The 20770-nt window shown below is 41.1% G+C and overlaps 2 protein-coding genes across 3 annotated transcripts in view; one reads left to right on the top strand and one right to left on the bottom strand.

Moving 5' to 3' along the window:
- Positions 1 to 5057, top strand: part of tll1 (tolloid-like 1) — a 46313-nt gene extending 41256 nt beyond the window's left edge. For both annotated transcript variants that reach the window (XM_083930959.1, XM_083930958.1), the window contains exons 19-21: positions 2744 to 2957; positions 3269 to 3519; positions 4681 to 5057. In XM_083930959.1, coding sequence (XP_083787085.1) covers positions 2744 to 2957; positions 3269 to 3519; positions 4681 to 4815 — 600 coding nt within the window. In that variant the 3' untranslated portion in view covers positions 4816 to 5057. The remainder of the gene's footprint in view (positions 1 to 2743; positions 2958 to 3268; positions 3520 to 4680) is intronic.
- A 7304-nt stretch (positions 5058 to 12361) lies between these two features.
- LOC310961955 (storkhead-box protein 2-like) overlaps positions 12362 to 20770 on the bottom strand; it is a 21795-nt gene continuing 13386 nt past the window's right edge. The window contains 2 exon segments of the mRNA XM_083934265.1: positions 12362 to 13018; positions 16818 to 19362. Coding sequence (XP_083790391.1) covers positions 12817 to 13018; positions 16818 to 19362 — 2747 coding nt within the window. The 3' untranslated portion in view covers positions 12362 to 12816.

Below are 20770 nucleotides of genomic sequence, written 5' to 3'. Positions count from 1 at the left end.
CAAATTCCCCTTAATTAAGTTTTGCATTTTTAAGCTTTTTACCAACACGCACTCTAGAGATTAAACGGTATAAACATTTAACAGTTATCAGTATTATTGCGGTTTTGATAAAAGGTGCTGAAAATGTTTTTTCAAAGTACTGATGAGTTTTATATTGATAACTAACACACAACAAAAATACATTAGGAGCACTTTTTCACTGTTTCAGCACTGTTTCCATAAACATCAGAATATTAGTATTACATGTTGTTACCATCTTCAATCAAGTTCTCTTATAAAAAAAAAAATACGACCACACTTCAGACTTGGACTTTCTAAGAACATGGAGACTTTTGAGGAGGTTAGACTGTCTACGTTTGGTTCAGGACAGTAAAAGCAGCGGTCACACCAACTTCTGTTACTGTCTTTTCCAAACTTAACTTTCATTACAATTACATTTGTTTAGTCCGCTGCTTATCTTTCCTCCACATTGCCGCTCCCACTGTTCATGTGCTTGACTGCATCTGGTCAAAATCAAAACATAAATTTCTGAGGATGTGTGCAAGCAAAGCTCCACAGAAACGCAAAATATGTGTCATTAACGATCATTTTCAGTAATGATTAATCTTCTTCATTCCTCGATTAGCCATTTGGTCAATAAACCGTTGATTGATCACAGTTCCCTGAAGCCTGATATGACTTTGTCTGCAAACTTCTGGTTTAGTTCAAACAGTCCAAAATCTAAAGATATTCAGTTTATTATGACATGAAACAAAGAGAATCAGCAATGCCTCACATTTTAGAAGCTGTAACTCATTTTAGCTGTATGTGTAATCACTTTTACATTCTGAAAACAACTAATCAGCTCATCTTAAATGCTGGTTTATCTCCATCAGGAAATGCAAACTGGTCCTCACAAAGGTACAAGTTCAGGAGCACACATCCTGCTAAAGTCCACTCAGGTTCCTCATGCAAAATGTGTCACACACAAACAAGCACAGTGGTCTCTGTCGCCTCACCTCACTTCCTCTCTGCAGCCCTCTCTATCTCACTGAGTAGAGCGTGCGCCTCATTTAGGCTCAGTCTCTGGCAGCGGCTAAGGGTTCGAATCCGACCCGCACTCCTCTCTTCTATCACTCTTTGGCTGCTCGCATGAAATGGAAATAAAATCCCTAAAAACTAAATCTAATAAAAGATTTACAGACAAATTTATACAAACTAGGAAATATATTCTTGTGTTTGTCGAGATTAGCAGCAGTTGCTTTGTACGTATATCCACAGTAAGGACGTCACAGCTGGATATATTTAATACCAGAAATCTGATCGTAGACATGAAGGTCATTCTGCTATTGCTTCTTCACTCTCTGTCTCTCTCACACACACACACACACACACACACACACACACACACACACACACACACACAGACGCACACACACACAGACGCACACACACACGATTATCTTGGGAGTAGTAAACAGATCCACAAATCAGTGTCTCTCCCGAACTACAGTTAGAAACATCTGGAAGCAATCACGACCTCAGAATCAACCGCTCGGTAACGACATTTTCGCATCGGCCCACCTTCGCCCTCCTCTCTCCTTCCACCTGGCTGGTACAAATCAATGCGGCACGGTGTTTGTGGTGGCGTGATGGAGCACGGCTCAGGAGAGGCGTGTGACTGTGTGTGGGAGAGAGAGAGGCCTGCAAGGTGTTATGACTCAGCTCACGGTGACTTGATTAGATTAGGAATCGTGACTCTTGTGTACATGCATGTCAGTGTGTGAGCGATGTGTAGGAAAAGAAGGATGCAGGCAGGCGTCCTGTATTGAAGATACACATCAAAGAATATGAAATGCAAATCTGTTTATTTTGGTTTGAGAGAGTTTTAAAGGGTGTAACACTGACTGAAGAGCCTGAAAAAATATTGATAGCATTCTCAGCACCTCTTGCAAAAGTGTCTCATATTGTAGCAAATTATGGATTTATTGATGAATGGGACAGGATACCATCCATCCATCCATCTTCAACCGCGGACTGGAGCCGATCCCAGCTGACATCGGGCGTGAGGCGGGGTACACCCTGGGCGGGACGCCAGACTATCTCAGGGCACATAAGTACAAGTCCAGTTACATAGAGACAAACAGAGACAGACAACCATTGACACCTACGGGCAATTTAGAGTCACCATTTAACCTAACCTGCATGTCTTTGGACTGTGGGAGGAAGCCGGAGAAAACCCACGCAGACAGGGGGAGAACATGCAACCCCTTCCAGCCCGATTCAAACCAGCAACCCTCTTGCGTGCCGCCAAGATATGTTTACCTCAAAACTATGCTTAAAATGTAATTCAGAATGCAGTTTCATGGTTTACTGGAACATCATTTTTAGGGGGCATACACGTCTGATATACATTTGTGGCGTTGTTGTGATGCCTGTGAACAAATAAGAACATCACATGGTTGTGTAGTTTACAGTAATTCATGAATGACTTACTTTGACAATGTCTCTGCTTCAATGCTTCACCCACAAAACTAAACTGCTTAACTGCACACAGCGAGGAGCAGGCCACAGATCGTCCTGCGTGGACAGAGTTAATGTCAGAGCTCATCTACTTCCAGGGACCTCAGCTTGAAAAGTTTTCACTGGAACTGCTTTCTAACAAAGAAATAGTCCCAAAAAAATAAAAACTTTGGACAGAGAGGTCAACAGTAAATCTTTCAACACCCACTCACATCTCCCTCTCTCTCTTCTGCCTTTTCAGGCGTTCAATGAGTTTGAGATCGAGCAGCATCAGGAATGTGCATATGACCATCTGGAGGCCTTTGACGGAGACAGTGACACAGCAGCCATCTTGGGGCGGCTGTGTGGCAGTAAGATCCCAGAGCAGTTGGTCTCCACCGGCAACAAGATGTACCTCCGCTTCATTTCTGACGCCTCGGTACAAAGAAAGGGCTTCCAAGCTACACACTCCACAGGTGTGTGTCTGCATGCTTAAGTTTTTCTGTGCGTTAGTGATAACATCTCACTTTTTATGTTCAACACTGTGTGTGAGTTTTTGTGTCTGCAAAGAGCATCACTCCCAATCACCAGCTATGACTTGTCAAGTTGGAGTAGTCTTTTAAGAGCAATATCTCCCTCTAGTGGTTCAGAACAGCACATACATGATGAAAATCATTCAGGAACTCTGACAAGAGTTTATTGACTATCTGGGGTGAAACAAAATCTAACACATGCCTAATTTCTTTAGATTTAAATTGAACTCTTTCTCGATCCTGTGTCTCTGCAGAGTGTGGAGGTCGTCTGAAAGCAGAAGTTCGTCAGAAGAACCTTTACTCTCACTCCCAGTTTGGAGACAATAATTACCCAGGGCACACTGACTGTGAGTGGCTGCTGACGGCCGAACAGGGCTACGGCATCGAGCTGAGCTTCATTACGTTTGAGGTAGAGGAGGAAGCCGACTGTGGTTATGACTACATTGAGCTGTACAACGGGTACGACGCCAACTCACATCGACTCGGTCGCTTCTGCGGTTCAGGGGTAAGATTTCATGTTCTTTTTGAAGGGGAATTTTTCATATTTGATGTGAAAACTTTAGGGGACTGTTAGACCAAAGATGAAAAGAAGTCTTGCTCGTGTAACTAAAGCCTGGAATATCTTATTCCTCTGTTGTCTAAAACACACATCAATGAGCCACACTGTTGCACATGTTCCTTCTTTAGGAGAAACATGGGCACTGCCGTTTATTTAGAGTTGTTTCCACATACACCATCCTGCTGCAGTAAATACGTGTATTAATCTGCAGATTTATTTTGTCCCTCACAAATGTACTGTTTAGTCCTGTTCCAGTAACGTTTACCAAAAACTACAGTACCCAGCTGAAGGTTACTTTCTCAAAAAGGAAACTTTATTTTTGTGAACTGACGGCAACAGACTTTGTAAAAAGAAGAAAACAAACCTTTTTAGAAAAACCTACTTATATAACATCTCAAACTATGACACTGAAAAATTAATTTTTTTGCTAGTAGTACTGAAATTCAGGTATTGTGTCAACACCAGTCAAAACAATTCAGACAGTGCTCAGTCCTAGTGGTAATGCAGTTTAAGTTCAGATTGATAAAAAAAAAAGTCTACCATGTGTTTCCTTGTAACAATATAACTGTAGACCGGATGTTAACTATGAAGGATAACTAATGGTGGAGGAAGTATTCAGATCCTCCATCAAAAGTATTTTTGGTGTTGTTGAGCAAACAAAAATCCTAATAATCTTTCATCATATTGTAATTTCAATTTTCTGAGAGAAAACCAGACTCCTTGTCTCCTTGACACCTTCCCGAGATCACAGGTCATTTCTGAGGCAGAGAGCCTCAGTGTCTCAGAAAACCTTCCCGTCCAATCACGGGTAATTTCTGAGAACGTTCCTATAAGTTCAGGACAGCGAGGGAAGCGGTAGAGCTGCAGGAAGAGGTCTCACTCTGCTGCAGGCTCTTTTTTACCTACTGCAACTTTAATTAAAAATACGCAAGGCTTATAAGAGAAATATGGAGGTGGCCCCTATGTGTTCTCAATAAAGTACTCAAGTAGAGTACATTGTTATATCCCACTAATGGGGATAACACACTTCAGAAGTTTGATGCAAAACCAGTGATATGAACCTCTGAATGTCTGACAAAGTGTCTCTCTATCCCCTCCCCCCCTCAGCCCAGGGAGGGGATCTACTCGCCCGGAGGAGCTATGCTGATCCGTTTCCATAGCGACGACACAATCAGCAAGAAGGGCTTCCACATCCGCTACACGAGCACCGAGTTCCAGGAGAGCCTTCACACCAGGAAATGACCTCACACGCAGCCCGTGACCTCTGACCTCTGTGCAGCCCCCTTCCATCCCCTCCCTTGCCACTGTCACCCTGACCTTCACCACGGCAACGAGAAAAGTACAGTCTGTCCCCTCTTCTCGGAGCCTGAACAGATAGATGTGGACGTCCGCCAGCCGCGGGAGGAAGACAACACTTTACGTGAACATCAGTCTCCGTCTGTGGCTCCGCACAGGTCATCGCACTCTGAGGGGACGAACGATGTGAGAGGACCGAGTGAGACGTTTCTGCGGAGGAGACGGTTTTTCATTACTGCACATCGAGCTACCCTCAGTGTGGATACTCACGGTTGCAAAACAAAAGAGTACACATGAACAAACTAGATTCATATTCAGAATTATAAACTACGGATGCTCGAGGAACTGAAGTAAAATGCATCCAATAAGGGAGTTTTGAGTCTTTTCTGACTCCTTGAACTGTGCGACTTACTGTGATCAGACGGCTGCTCGTACCCACAGTAACTGAGAGGAAACTCTAAATAGACATTTTTATTGCCTTCGATGCCTGGGAACTGGTCTCCTTCAACCCAGCTCAGAACGGCTGCAGATGATTTTATTTCATGTCTTATTGTAAGGCCCATTGTGTTTACTGTATGCGTGTCTGTGTGTACAGAGACAAAGGACAAACAAAAGGCTAAAGTCCGTCATTTGCCCTGTTTTGCTTCAAGCTTATGCAGACAACCATCGTGGAATGGGGTAATAAAAAAAAAAGAGAAATGCAAATGAGAATTTCCAAATGATCTGTGATGCTAACGTTAAGCCTTGCATTATGTTTGTGTGTGTGTATGTGCGTGTGTGTGTGAGTCCATGCAGTTTTTTTTGGAGTTTGCGCCATCTTCTAACAAACTTTCACGGATTTTTCCAGTTTCCACCTCATCCGGATGGGAAACAAAAAAAAACAGAGGATATCGGAAGGGAATATTTTCACAGCTGTCTCTTGGAGTGACACAATTCTGATTGAAGGAGAGATTCCCATGGTGCTAAAAATAAAAAAAAAATACACTGAATGACAGATGACTGCGGTTGGAAGTAAAGGTTTTCAATAGGAGACACAGTCAGCGTGCAAACAGCACACTGCGTCAACAGCACTAGTCCTGTGGAACTACAATATTGCCTTAGAACCAAAATGTATGCTGTCTGTCGGAGGTTGCTCCTGTGCTCTTGTGTCAGCCGAGTGTTTTCAAGGTTTTTTGGCAGCGTACTTCATTTGTTTGGAGATCTTGAATGGTTTTATTGTAAAAAAAACAAACAAACATGGGAAATGTAGTCTGCGTGTGAGATAGAGTGTCGACAGTGCATGTGTGTTTGTGTGTGTCATTTTTGTAGCTGCTCTCAGAGATACACACACACATGCTTACACATCCACAAAAACTCAAGTGTGTGCATTGTCCCGAACATACCTGAACACACACACACACACACACGTCCCCTTCTGTATATTTGGAGCGTGGAGAGCAAAGTTCTGTAACGTTGAAGGAATATCCAGGTGCATACAGGTTGCATCATTTGTTGTGTAAGTGTGTGTTTATAGGAGATTATAGAGAAATAATGTGCGTATGTGTCTGTAAACTGTATGTTTTTAAGTTGAATCATTCATTGCTGTACGTGCCAAGCTCCAGGTGACCCTGATCCACTGTAGTGTTTGTTTTATCATTCCACCTCTGTGTCTGTAGTCCAGAGACACTGACATGACGTCCTCTGCATCAGTCATTAAAATACACACAGGTTAAAAAAAAAAAAAACTACACGTATCTGTGTGTTGTGGATTATTGCTGTGTTTTGTGAACTAATTTATGTTTCCTTTTTTTTTATTTTTACCTGTTTAGACGAGACAACAAGAGTGCCAAAATATTGATCAATGAATCAAATCCTGGCGTTTTCACTTCGTTAATTATTTTTCTTTCATGTGATAATTATATTATACTTGTAAAGCACATTTAATTGTGTTGAATGGCTCAGATTTGGTCTGTTGTAATTTATCACTGTTTCCTGGTCATAGTCCATGACAAAGGTGTAGTAAAAGAAGCCATCCTTAAAAAAATCTTCAAGCCCATTTGAGTGTTTTTGTTACGATAGTGGTTGTCAAACTTTTTCAGTAGTGTACCCTCTTTGTCATATATTGTCAGCAAAGTGAGCACCCTGACAAACACAAAACAGCCCATATAAAGAAGAACATACAGCACCAGTGTCTGATTTACTGAACAGTTAACACAGTTAAGTTTTAATTAAGTCATGAAATCCGTCACTTACACCTGAATGCGGCTAACAGTGATTAGCTCGGGCAGTACGGTGAAGTAATACTGCTCAAAATCACACCAAACCTCTGCAGTAGCATGATAATAGTCCCTATACATTAACCAAAGCACCAACAACGTAGTTAGTGAACCCAGAGTTTATTAAAGAGTGTTTTTATAAACATACCTACTGGCCCCAACCCAGCTCCTCTCATAGTAAAGTCCGTTCAAGTTGATTACTAAATGCAATCCAAAAGGAAGGAGCCCATTGGTGCTTCGTTTTATTTGTCAGTCTTATCACGCTTCTTAAATACATAGTTTCAGTAGTTTACACGTTGAAGTTTATAATATAGAAATGTGGTTACTGCAGTGTAAATGTTTTTTGTGTGACAACTGTCCCTGTTCTCCACTACTATACTGTACGTCACCGTTTCATAATGATACACCCACTGAGATACTAGAGTTAAAGAAATATGAGTGAAATCATAAAAAGTAAATGCAACCAGGCTTTAATTATTCCAGGTGCTTAACAACAATACGAATGTTGCTCTCCGTAGATTAACATCTTTGGCTGACCTTTGACACATTTTAAACACAACAGCTTGGTGGTATCTCGAGGATAAGCCACCTACCTTTATATGATCAACACACACACACACACACACACACACACACACACACACACACACACACACACACACACACACACACACACACACACACACACACACACACACACACACACACACACGGTTACACCACCAGTTAACCACTGGAGGGCGCTCAGTCTGAGCTTTTCAACGGTCAGTGGAATGGATCAACCGTTTCCCCCAAAACTGCTTTTACTTAAAATTAATGGTCATAGGTTTTTTATGAGAGCATGACTGCAGATGAATAAATCTAATAAATGCCTGTTTTTTAGCGCATCATGTTTTCATTTTTAATCAACACCAGATATTGGTCGACTTAGTCAGTCTATAGTATCACAATGTTGTCTGACCCTCTACAGAGAGAGCTGCGGCAGTGTGTGTTTTAACTTTTGCTCTACCTACAGTTCATCGTAAGAACTGCAGTCTGTCTTCTGAAACCATCTCTGTAAGATGAAGGCCAAGCTTAAAGACCCGCTCACACAAATTAAAAGAAACATATGTTTTGTCTTATAGTGATGGGAATTACGTCTCTTTGCTGGGAGCCGCATCTCACGTCTCCGTTCCTTTCCGAGAGCCGTTCAAAAGAGCATCTCATCGAGACGAGATGTTCTTTTGAACTATTTATCTGCGGATATCGATCATCATGCATAGTGCAGTCGCCTCTCACACGTTAGATAAAAGTGTCAATAAAATTAATCTTTTTTTTAGTGTAACATCCTGCAAGTCCGCTGCTGCTGCTGTCACTGTCACAGTCACAGGACGAAGTGTTGTAAACACTCGTGCGGGCATGAACCCGACACTGTGGATCAACGGCAGGGAGTGAAATTTGGACAAAGAACTAAACAAAGAAAGGACCAAAGAAGGGACCAGTCCCAGCCTGGTCAGATGTGTACATGAACTGATGAAGCCTCTTGGATGAGAGGTGAAACGTCTTCCTAGACAAAAAACCAAGTCCAGTTGTTTTTGACTGAAATTGCTTTGGGGATAACGATGACCTGGACGAATGAAACATTCACAGGCTTAAACAAAGAACGGCTCTCAAGTATGACGCCGTACCTTTTTGTTTATACCAAATAGCTGCTCAAAAGAACCGTTCTGTTCACTAACGTTGTTGGTATCTGCCTTTTCAATATAGTGATGGTTTTACGTGCTGAGGTTTGGTGTTCAACACAACTTTGACTTATACCATCCCGATATGATTAAGTTGAATTTTTGTTTTGTGCTGCTCAAAGCATTGAAACATTCTTTTTTTTTTTATAATTCAAAGCCTTTAAACTCTGATTTCTTTTTTAATTAAGTCATGAAAAGCTGTGTGACCAATAAAGGCTTTCCATTATAACTTCCACATTGCTTGGCTCTGCTTCTATAAAAGTGAGAAATTTAAAAAGATTAAACTACAACCATAGAAGAATACGCGGGTGCATCCCGAGACTTTCTGTACTTTAATTTACAAAATTATAAAAAGCTGCAACTAAAAATGACTTTAATTAATCTTCTGGATATTTTCACGATAAATTGATTCATTGTTTTGTGAATTTCCCGGTGAAAATTCCAGTCACAGTTCCCCTGAGCCCAAGGTTTTATATTCAATCTTATTCAAGTCTTTCTCTGGTCATTTTGAAAAGCAAAGATATTTAGTTCACTTACATTTAAAACAGAACAAAGCAGCAAATCATCACATTTGAGGAGGACAACCGAGGCAATTTATGGCATCTTTGCTTTAAAAAATGAGTCAAAATGTTAACTAATTATCAGAAAGAACTGCTGATTATTTTTTAAAGAACTATTTTCTCTAACAAAACTAAAAAATGAAGGTCAATCGGGTTGATTTGACCATTTAATTTTCACATCCACAACTGCAGTTTTTAGCAACTGTAGTCACAGATACTCAGTCTGCCCGCAACTCCCACAGTGCATCATGTGTAGGGCTGCAACTAAGGATTATTTCTATTATTGATCTTTCAGTTATTTTCTACATACATCTTAATGGCATCTGTTTGCAAAGATGATGCCTTAAAATGTCAAAAAACAAATTTCATCATCATTTGAGAAGCTGAAATTGGAGTTTTTGCCTGTTTCTTCTCTTTAAAAGGACTTTAAAGATCAATCAATTATCCAAATAATTGCTGACTGATTATATGTTGCTTTGACAATTATTCAACTCTTAAAAATATGAGTTTTCATGAACTATTACCTACTGAAAATAGAAAAAGGAAATCTGGATGAAGTGGAGATTTAAAGTTTGCAAGTTGTAGCAACTGGGGTCACACGGTCTAGTCATTCTGCCTACAGTTCCCACAATGCATCATGGCGACGCTGTTTTGGGGAGTAAAGAATTGAAAACCAGAAATAAAAAGCTCTGAATTCCCGACGTGAACCCAACATTTTCATATATATACCACACTTGACTCCACGATCGGGTTAATAATCTTAAACCAGTTCCCCCTTGTATACTTAACTGTGACGAGACTGATTCTTGATTTACCTTTTAAACAATGGTCGACAAGAGTCTAATTCAGAATCTATCATTGCATGACACTGAGGATACCTCATCTGCTGAGGAAGATCATGTGATGTGACTGAAAGCTCCAGAACAGCCTGAAAATGGATCGTGTGGTGTCAGGGCCAGGAATTCATTTTCAATCTCAACTTTTAAGCTTAAACATGGACTACAAAAGTCCTTAGAGGATAATTAAGGTGATTTGAAGTGGGGTTGTATGAGGTACTTATACATAGACCGTGTGTCACGTACACTTGCAAAAGGCCCGGACAAAAAACATTATAAAGTACATTATATTTAGAATATTTTCACCGCTTTACTTCATTGCTAGACAGCCCTTCCCTTTGGCACTACATTTCCTCAGCATATTCCTACACACTATTACGCCACAGACCGGCGGTTTGAGTCAGACTGTCCACAGTTTATGAAATAAAAAAAATACAAGAGAATAAAAATGAATGATTATAACAGCGGGGATGAAATGTCGTCCACTGTGGAGACAAGAGGGTCCCTTTATGAGCCGTGGTACAGCATACAGAAGAAAAACTATTGCAGGGTGAGACTGAATAGAGAGGGGGAAACTTTGGTGGAAACTGGAGGAATGTCAGTGTGAGAGCAAAGTAAAGTGGTGAAAATATTCACTTCACTACACTTCAACTAAAAACTCTGTTTTTAAGTGGCTAAAATATGTGGAGCTGCTGCCCCTGTCCGCAGCAGTACATTGCTTAGCTTCTGTGTCAGTACTCGTATTTGCTTCTCCAAACTGGCTGCGTGCTAAGTCATCTACTGTAGGTAACACAGACTATGGATAAGTGCCTCCATACTGCCCCACTTAAAAAAACTATCCATTTAAAGTGCTCAGAGAGATGCAGTCCCAGTCCCAGCCTGGTCAGATGCGTACATGAACTGATGAAGCCTCTTGGATGAGAGGTGAAACGTCTTCCTAGACAAACAACCAAGTCCAGTTGCTTTTGACTGAAATAACGATGATCTGGACAAATGCGAACATTCACAGTCTCAGAGAGATGGAAATCTGCTATTATCATGACTCCACCTGCTGAAGAAGATCATTCGATGTGATTGAAAGCTCCAGATCAGTATTCACAAAACATCTCATGCTAAGAGTAGGTCCTAACTTGCTGATTTAGGAGTAACTTTAAAAAAATAAGAGGTGTTTCACTCTTATTTTTAGGACTCCTAAGTTTTTAAGGTAAGTGTAATTCACAAAGCATTTTAGGGCTAAAAGCAGCTTCTAAATCTATAAGAACCTCTGGTGGACTCCTAAGACACTAAGAGTAAATCAGGAACGACCTAACATGGCTGCTGCAGTCACATTTCGGAGAGATTAAATGATAGTGAGCTTTTAAAAAGGTATCGCCTTAATCAAGATGGCATTATGAACGTGTGGTAGAGTTGGTCAGGGATGCCATCACATCACCAACCAATAAAACCACCCAATATCACCGGAGATTAAAGTTGGTACAACGCTCCGCTATTTGACCACGGGAAAAATGCAACTGTGCAACGTAGACGATCTTGGCGTCTCTCAGCTGTCGTCAGGAGGATTTTGCACCAGACGGTAAATGCCCTATCCAGACCCAACATAGTGCGGCAGTTCATTCGCTTCCCCACTGAAGTGTTTCTATCATAAATGAAAATGATGTCATCTATACTAACAAGGTCAACCCCGCCTTCTAGTCTTAGCTCAGGAGTCCCTCCCACTCCGTATTTAAAGTTGGTCTCAGAGGCTTTGTGAATAGGTTTTAAGAAATGACTCTAAGCTAAGAACTTTTAGTGCTCCTTAGTAGTACACTTAGTGCAAATCTAAAATCATTTGTGAATACGACCCTGATGTAATATGAACGTGGTGCTGAGGTTGTTGTGTGAGGTATCTGTGATGTAGGTGCAGCTCACTCTGTCCAAACATCATTTTTGGTCACATAGCATCTTTAATACCACCATTATAATAATTAGGATATCAAAAGTATCGAGTATACATACATCATTTGCATTGCGGTACACAAATCTGAGCTGATTTATGTTTTTATATCTTTCATTCGTTGTTCTCAGGATCAACTTTTATTGTCTCGACATTGTGCTGATACATTGAATCGTCCTGAAGAACTCGACGCTATTTCAGGAAGGAGAACATTTAATTGGACATGTATTGTTAAGTAATATAAAAAGTTTTTTGATATTTCCAAATGTAACTTGAATCCTATAGTCTACTACTTTCCAATACCAATAGTCAAGAATCGTGATATAAGCCAAACTAGAGTCCATGTCACCAAAAACCAAAGTACGTCCGTAGGTTTCTTCACCTACAGTGGTCTCGATATTCTGTAGATTTTCTTCTCTTTTTTGCAGTAAAGTTCTTTAAGTCGTGGGAACAGTCTCTTGAAGCCATGCCTGTTTTTGTAACAGTCCCAGTAAATGGATTCTCAGGAGTCTGAAGATGTTTGTGTGTGTGTGTGTGTGTGTGTGTGTGTGTGTGTGAGAGTATTGGTGAGGGTCAAAATGGTGAAACACCTCACTTCCTCGCTCCTCCACCACCTTTCATGGTCTCAGTCTGTGCTGCCTGTCAGACGCTGGTGATGGAGGCCAGGCAGTTCGATGACTTCTGGAGTTTCTCAGGCTGTGTGGTGGGGGGTTCTGGGATGGCGCGAAAGCTGAATGGCAGTCCGATACTACTGGTGCCGATGTGGCCGGGGCTCAGCGCTGGATTCTGCCGTCTATTGCTTTCCACTATGCTGGATGTGTTGGATGCAAGACTTTCACGCGTCCTGCACAAGAGACAAGGGTTTGCTGTCAAAATGCATTGAAAAATCTCACATTATGTTTTGCATACGTGGGTCTTGATGAGAAAGAGGAATGACACTTAAATAAATCTAAAGTATATCTTACAGACTGAAAAAAGCAGTTGTAGGTACTTAGAATGAATCAGTTGAATATAAATGATTTCCAACATGTAAAAAAACAATATATATATTCCTATATTCAGTGTGTGTGTGTGTATGCACACACACACACACAAGCACGCACACGCACACACACACATATAAATACATATAATAAACAAAAAAGCCAGTAACAGTGAACAATAAAAAGCATCAATTAACATTTTCTTGCTTCAAATAAGTTGGTTAGAATCAATATGCTTGTCCTTGTCCTACCCTGTTCTATACCAACTTAATCCCTCATAATAATATAAACAAAATTCAAGGTTTTCTTTATGAAAAAAGACAAACAAGCACTGTTTTTTTTCCTCCCCATTATCTGAAAAAATGCATTAAAAATACATTAAACACAATGAACAGATTAAAGCAACTTTGAGTCTAAGGGTGCACTCACACTGTCGTTCTGTACTGAGCCAAAACCGTTTTTTCAGCTAAAGCCTAGTACCTTTAAGCAGTGTGAGTGCACCCGTTCCGCGCATAACAGCCTCTTTCAAGCGGGCCGCCCACGGCCCGCTTGAAAGAGGTGGGCTTTAGCGGAGCGGAGTTAGAGTAAGAATAAGCCTCAACCATTTAATGAGTTGACAACTAAATCATATTAAAATAATCCATTATAAATATGTAGTACATGTTTAATATGTGTTATATAACTGCTAAATCTACATTATTAATTCCTCAGATATTTGAACTCAATATTTATGTCCAAAGAGTACACTTTCTCATACATATGTATCAGTTTTTAAATGTATTAAAGGCAGAATAGTAGGATTTGTCCTGGTTACACGACAGTGCTCGCGGGTGAAAACGACTAAATATGTTATCAGATGTGCCTTTTGTTTAGATGGTGACGGTGTTGTTGGGCCTTTAAAAACGCAAAAAAAAAATGAAACCACCCTCCAGAGTGGAAATCTTAAAAAACGCTCCACGTGTTTCCGTCTAAAGGGTTAAAAATGCAAAAGTGTGCTCTCATCTGCTCTCGTTGTGTGCGCGTTTACGTAACATCCATGTGCAGTACAGGCAAACAACAACATACATGTCTGACTATTTCCATCAGTCCACTCCCTCTTCTGTCTTTGTGGCCGTGTAACCCAACATAGTTAGCAATAGCTCGACCTCCTTGTCTGTCCAGACAAAATTGTGTTACTGAGCTTCTTCCCATGTTTTGGTTTTCGACTGGATTTCGTGCTACTGGGGAGGGAAGTAGAAGGAAGTTGCTTGAACGTGGTACTTAATTTCACTAAATGGGTTTAGTTTTTTAATATATTATTGTATATTTAAGCAATAAAAATGTTGATTTTTCTAAAAAGAAAACCAATTAGTTCGTTTTAAGAGCTGGGGTACTTTCTTTTTTTTGCCTTAATTAAGCAAAAGTATTTCTTATGCAATAACTCGACTAATCAATGGAAAAATTGGCGTCGAAAAAACGCAGATATAGCCAGACCAAATGTCAAGCGGCCGAATCTAGTTCCAAAAGGAGAGTGAATCTGGTGATCAGTCACTTTGAGGCCGTTTAGACGGAGATGATATGGACGGGCAAAAGTGGCATTACGTTCTCACTTTTACTGTACGTTTAGACGAGCATCTTTGGGGGGAAATCTGCGGGTATCTGCGTTTTTTTCCGACGCGGTGTCCGCCATTTCCTTGGATACCTGCTTACAATCGGGCACCTACATTTCTTTTGGCGCTCAGAAATGTCCCAAACACAGCAACATAAGAAAATACAGGCAAGGGGCAGGATCTCTGCAGAAAGAGACACTGCTATGGCTGCTGTTGTAGATTATATTAATCCAGTAATCCAGTTTTCTACCAATTTTTCCATCGATTAGTCGAGTTATTGGATAAGAAATACTTTCGCTTGATTAAAGCGCAATGGTAAAAAGAGAAAAGAGAAAGTAACCCAGCTCTTAAAATGAACTAACTGGTTTCCTTTTTAGAAAAATCAACATTTTTATTGCTTAAATATACAATAATATTACCTGTAAAAAAAAACTAAACCCATTTAGTGAATTTAAGTGCCACATTCAAGCAATTGACAAGTGCCAAATACAAGTCCTTCGCAACAGACTTTTGGTGAGCCAAGCTCCGAAGGTGCTGTATCATCTGTATGTACTGTTGAAAGTCTCCAAACATTAGTTTTAGCATTAATGTACCTTGTGTGCTATCATGGTAAGCTAGTTCGGCTTCTCAGTCGACACACTGTAAAGAGTTCTTGCTTAGTTTCTGTTGTTTTCTGTCTCTTTTTAAGAGAATTCTACTTAATGTGACTTTACCCAATAATTTGTGTTGTGTTGTGTTTTGTCTTCTGTTCCTCTGAAGGGAGCCTCTCAAACCAGATGATCTCATCAGAGCTTGTGTTACAGGCAGGAGTGTCTAATGACAGATGCTATTGAGTTGCATTATGGGAAGTGCAGGATCCACGTATTTGGAGCTTCATCCATGCTAGGCAATAAAAGTCAGGGTATATCTGCCTCTGCTGCTTTGATTTTGACTACTCTTCTTTAATCCATCCAACAATTTTGAGGAAGTGCAACATTAACTTCATTAAAGTCTTTTCTGGTAACTGTCCAATAAATTGTGCTTAGATGGTTTCCCAAGTGATTCGCCATTGTTAAGCTGAGTGTGTTCATGATTTACTTGGTAACTAGTACATCTGCTTGTCTGATAAACAGATGTTTGCAGTTGTTGATATAAAGCTGACCCATTTTATCCATTTGTCATTTGATTAGGCTGTTATTTTAATGTACATAACATACATTTATAAATGAGTTGCTTGTTACTAAAATCACTGTCTGTTTTCATCTAAAATTTAAACAAAAAACATTGTTTTATTAGAGTAGTTTCAAAATGTTAATATACCATTTGTTGCCATCAAGATTAAGGAAATGCTACAAAGACACTGCAGTTTCACAGCTGTGTGATCAAAGTTGGCGTAAATAACATTTCAGTACAACATTAGTGGAATACGTATATGCTATAATATAGGTATTATTGTTTAGCATGAAACTGGTGGTGACTAAAGAATAATTAATCTTTGAATCAAATTAATTTAAGTTAACAATAAAGTGTGTGCCACACATGTGATTAACTAACTCCACGTCCAAGTCCAGGGTCGAAACTCATTAAGTGAGAGTATTATATTCAATATAAATATAGACATATACTTTATTTCCACTTTAGTAGGTACACCTGTACCAACTACTGCATAAACATATTGAATTTACACATTTCTTACAATGTCACCAAAACTGAGCATTGGGAGTTTCTTAAAGATTTATGTCCTATTGGATTGAATTATATTGTACAGGTGAACGTCATGAAATGGCCAGTGACTTTGTAGATAGAGGTAGAGATTTTGATTGTAAATGTATCAATCTCCATACTTCAGTCACGCGATGACAACTGAGCAAACTCCATCCAGGAGTAAGCTAAGTTAAGACTTTTTTTTTTGTTGATAAAATAAAAAGGTTATTTGGCCTTTGGAGCATTCAGTGCTACCTCCACTTTTTGTTTTTTGGTATTTATTTTAGGTCCTCTCACATTTTACCAATAAAGTTAGTTTAGAATTAAACTAGAGCCGATAATTTCACATTATATATACACATTCGTTACAGTAACTTTTAGCACATACCTTGGGGAGTTGAATCCACTGTCCACCGTGACACTGCTGCTGTCCATGCTGTCCAAACGGGCAGAGTGGGCCGACTTCTGGCTGCTGCTGTTCTCCGTCTCCTTGGGGCTGAGTAAGGTCAGATTGGTCTCCAGTTTCCGCTGCAGATCATGATCCTTCTCCCGCTCCAGTAGCCACTGCATGGTTCCCTCCCCACCACCACCACTGCCTCCACCGTTACCACCCACTTCCCCGTGGTCTTTGTTGTCCTCTGCCGTCGCCAACTCTTTGTGCGAGTCCTCCTCTGCCTCTTCTTCTTCTTCATCATCTGATACATTATAATAGTCAAAGGAGGCGGAGGGGACTGTTGGCTCTAAGCAGCCCTGTAAAACTGCCGGTGACGCTGAGGAAGTGGCTGAATTGGAAGGCTGCTGGGGCTCAGGATTGTCTAGGGCCTCTGTTGATTTGGCATGTGAGGCTTTCCGCAATGTGCCGGACTTGGTGTAGCTGCTGTCCACGTAGCCTGTGGACAAGGCATTGTGTGGAGGTTTGAACAAAGTGTCCTTGCTGAAGATCTCTTTCCTCTTGATCACCATACCGCCTCCTCCCCCTCCAGGATCTACATTGTGTTGGTGTGGCGTCAAACGGGCATTTTGCACTGGCTCTGGCGTCTGGCTTGGCGTCAGTCGCACCGAGCCATTCTGTCCCTTTGCTGCCGACAAGTCCTCTTTGTACTCCATCGTGTGAGGAGAGGTGAGGTGAGGCGTTTGGCGGTCAGCTGGAGAGCTCTTTCGGAGTCCCCCTGATGAGGTTAATGTGTCATATTCTGATTTTGCCTGAGGCGAAGGGGCAGTTAGGATTGTTTCATTTGACGTATTGCACTGGAAGTACTCATCTGTTGAGGGCTTAGGAGAAAGTCCCATTAGCTCATTGTACGATGGCAAGCTGTCTCTGCTTTTGTTCCTCTCCATCGTACTCCGGATCCTTGACTCATCCAAACTCCCTTTCCCCAAATCAGGCACATTAAAATCAGAGTGGAACTTAGCAGCAGAGAACATGATCCTTGAGTAGTGGGAGGACTTCTGCGTGGCGCGCAGGGTGCCGTCATCGGTGTAGTAATGACTACGCTCCTCCAGAGTGGGTTCAAAGTCTTCTGGCGCCCCCAGTGATGGGCCCTTGAGGGAGTTGTCCATGGACCGAGAGCGTTCCTTAGCTTGATCTGACCTCTCGTGACGAGATTTCCTGTCCTGATTATGACTGTGACTTCTTTGCACTCTGGACTGGCACGTCCCACGCGACGGCTCTGGGAAGGGCATCTCCGTCCGTCTCTTAGCTAGCTCCCCAGACACGTCCCACTCAGGGGTAACAGGGCAGTATGATTCAGTAATGTTGGGGTTGCTATGGACCAGGTATGTTGGGCCTCCGCTTCGTCTGTGCTCCAAGGTGTACATGGCCTCCCTAGGCGAGCGAACTAATGAGTGGCTAAAGAAGCGATAATCCCTTTCCATTAACAAAAGGTCCCAATTTGAACCCTCAGACGGGTCACCCCTGGAGGTTCGGGGCTTGCTGTGTGAGCGGGACTTACCGTGTGGGGCCCTCCTGTGGCCCCTCCCCCTCCTGCTGCGTGCACTGTGCTGGGCTGAAGACCCCGCCTTGTTCTTCTGCGTACGCTCCTCCTCCAGCCTCTTCATCACAGCTGTGTGCCTTGCCACATTCTCCACTGTTAGGTCAGGGTTGATTCGGCGGATTATCTCCATCTCCACCTCACGGGGAATGGGCGTGGTTGGCACTTCCTCGTCACGAAGAGGCCACTCCTCTGGAGGGAACTGGGCTGAGAAGGTGGCCAGCTGCCTCATTTTGTCCTTCTTGAAACTTAGCCTGAACAGCCTGAGACCAAACCTTTTGGATTGCTTCTCGCCACTTACCGCGCCACCACTTCCTTCTTTCTTTTTGGTCAGTGTGTCAGTTTTATAAGGGAAAGAAGTGATGCTTTTGCTCTTATCAGCGGGCTCTTTAGGCGGCGATTGCTGGACAGGAGGGGAAGTGGGAAGAGGGGGATAAGGGTATGATGGCGGTTCTCCTCGGTGCTCCTTGGCAGACGTGTTTGGTGGAGGTTCCCCGCCCTTGTGATCCTTGGGGGGCTTACTCTGATAAGAATCTCCCCTGTGCTCCTTTGGTGACTTACTACTGTGAAGTCTGGATGAGTCTTCACGATAGGAGTTGTATGAGTCGCTGTGATTCTTGCGAGGAGGCCTCTCTCTCAGGCAGCCAGGTGTTGATGGTGTTACGTTACCAGACTGAGGCGAAGTGCATTGCTGAGGTTGCTGCTGCTGTTGCTGCTGTTGTTGTTGCTGTTGTTGTTGTTGTTGTGACTGTTGCGGTTGTCGCTCTTGCAGCCGATCATCCAGGTGATACCACTTGTTGTTAGTCCTGATGAGGGAAGGAGTGATAAAGTAGGTCTGGGGGGTGACAATGAAGTAGCCCTCTGGAGTTGGGTAGATCTTCCTCTCTCGCACCAGCATGTTCAAGGTATGTCGCAGAACCTCTGAGCTGGGTGTAGGCACGCCTGTGGGACACACAGATCACGCAAATTTCAGTTAAAACAATGTTAGGGCATGTGAAGACTTTGTTGGAGTTTGGGGGTCGATTTAGAAACAGTAAAATAATCAGATTCAACAAACCAAAACCAAACCAACCCAGTGTGACATGTTCAGATGATTTGAAACATTATGATCTCGCTAGAATTTAAGCTAAACTTAAAATTGAGCATGGCAGCACATGAACGAATGTACAGACGGAACCACACATCTGAGTTTTAACAGCTATTTATTTTGATGTTCCCTTTTTGTTTCTTTAATTAATTATAAAATAATAATAAATGAAATTTATGTCTATTAATCCTCTGGAAAATAATACATTTTACATCTCCTTAATAACATTTTAGGTGAGATTTACACATCAAAGAGGCATTTTTTGACTATCTTAATTGACCCCTAACTCACACAAATCCTGCATTTTATGGAGTTTCCTGGACTTGTAGTATCTACTACAGATACCATCACAATCTAAGATTGAATCTGCATGCAAAAACAAATGGCACTCAATAAACTGAAACGCTCCCATTTCCTGAGGATAATTTATCAGTCACCTCAAGAGCTTTGCATATATAAATGACCAAATTTTAAACGCCACCACTCCTAATCCTTGTCTACCATGGTCTTGTGTTGCCTGATATTACATCACCCGAAATGATGCAACCTATAAGTTCAACTCCTTTCCACTGTGGCATCACATAGAGGTAAAGATGAATTTCAGGGACATGCTTCCTATTAAATTTGACTGACAACTCGGTTATACAGTGGTTAAACTTGTGTTTTTACAATATTGTGTTTGGATTATACATTATAGGCTTGTTTCATTAACATTAAGAGCAATCCTTGACTTGATTGTTTAATACATTTAAGTAAAGAGGAAAATGACAATACTGTTTAAACATCACATATATTCAACTTGTTAAAATAAACATTGGGATTTTTTTGGAACAATGCAACAATTTGGAGACAAAAAACAGATCATGGTTGTTTTTTTTATTCTATTTCTGCAATTTCCCAGGTTGGGATCAATAAAGTATTTCTATTCTATTCTATTTTTCTAAACCATGAGATCTGTTTTGCTGTGTGAGAACTGTTATTAGATATTCTCAAAAAAATGTTTCTTCAGGAGAGATAAGATAATACTTTGTAACAACATCAAATCTTCAAATGTCTTATTTATCTATATATGACTAAACAACAAATACATTCTTTTTACTATCCTATACGACAAAAAGCAGCAAATCCACACATCTGAAAAGCTGACTAATAATTTCAGATCTATTCCTTTTGAAATATGATTCATTTAAATTTTAATTACAGTGCCAAATCACAACAACAGTTATCTTCGGACACTTTACAGAGTAGGTATAGGCCACACTC

This window comes from Echiichthys vipera, assembly GCF_963691815.1.
Source record: "Echiichthys vipera genome assembly, chromosome: 2".
Lineage (NCBI taxonomy): Eukaryota > Metazoa > Chordata > Actinopteri > Perciformes > Trachinidae > Echiichthys > Echiichthys vipera.
The sequence above is the reverse complement of the archived record's forward strand: the minus strand, read 5'-3'. Positions and strand labels throughout refer to the sequence as shown.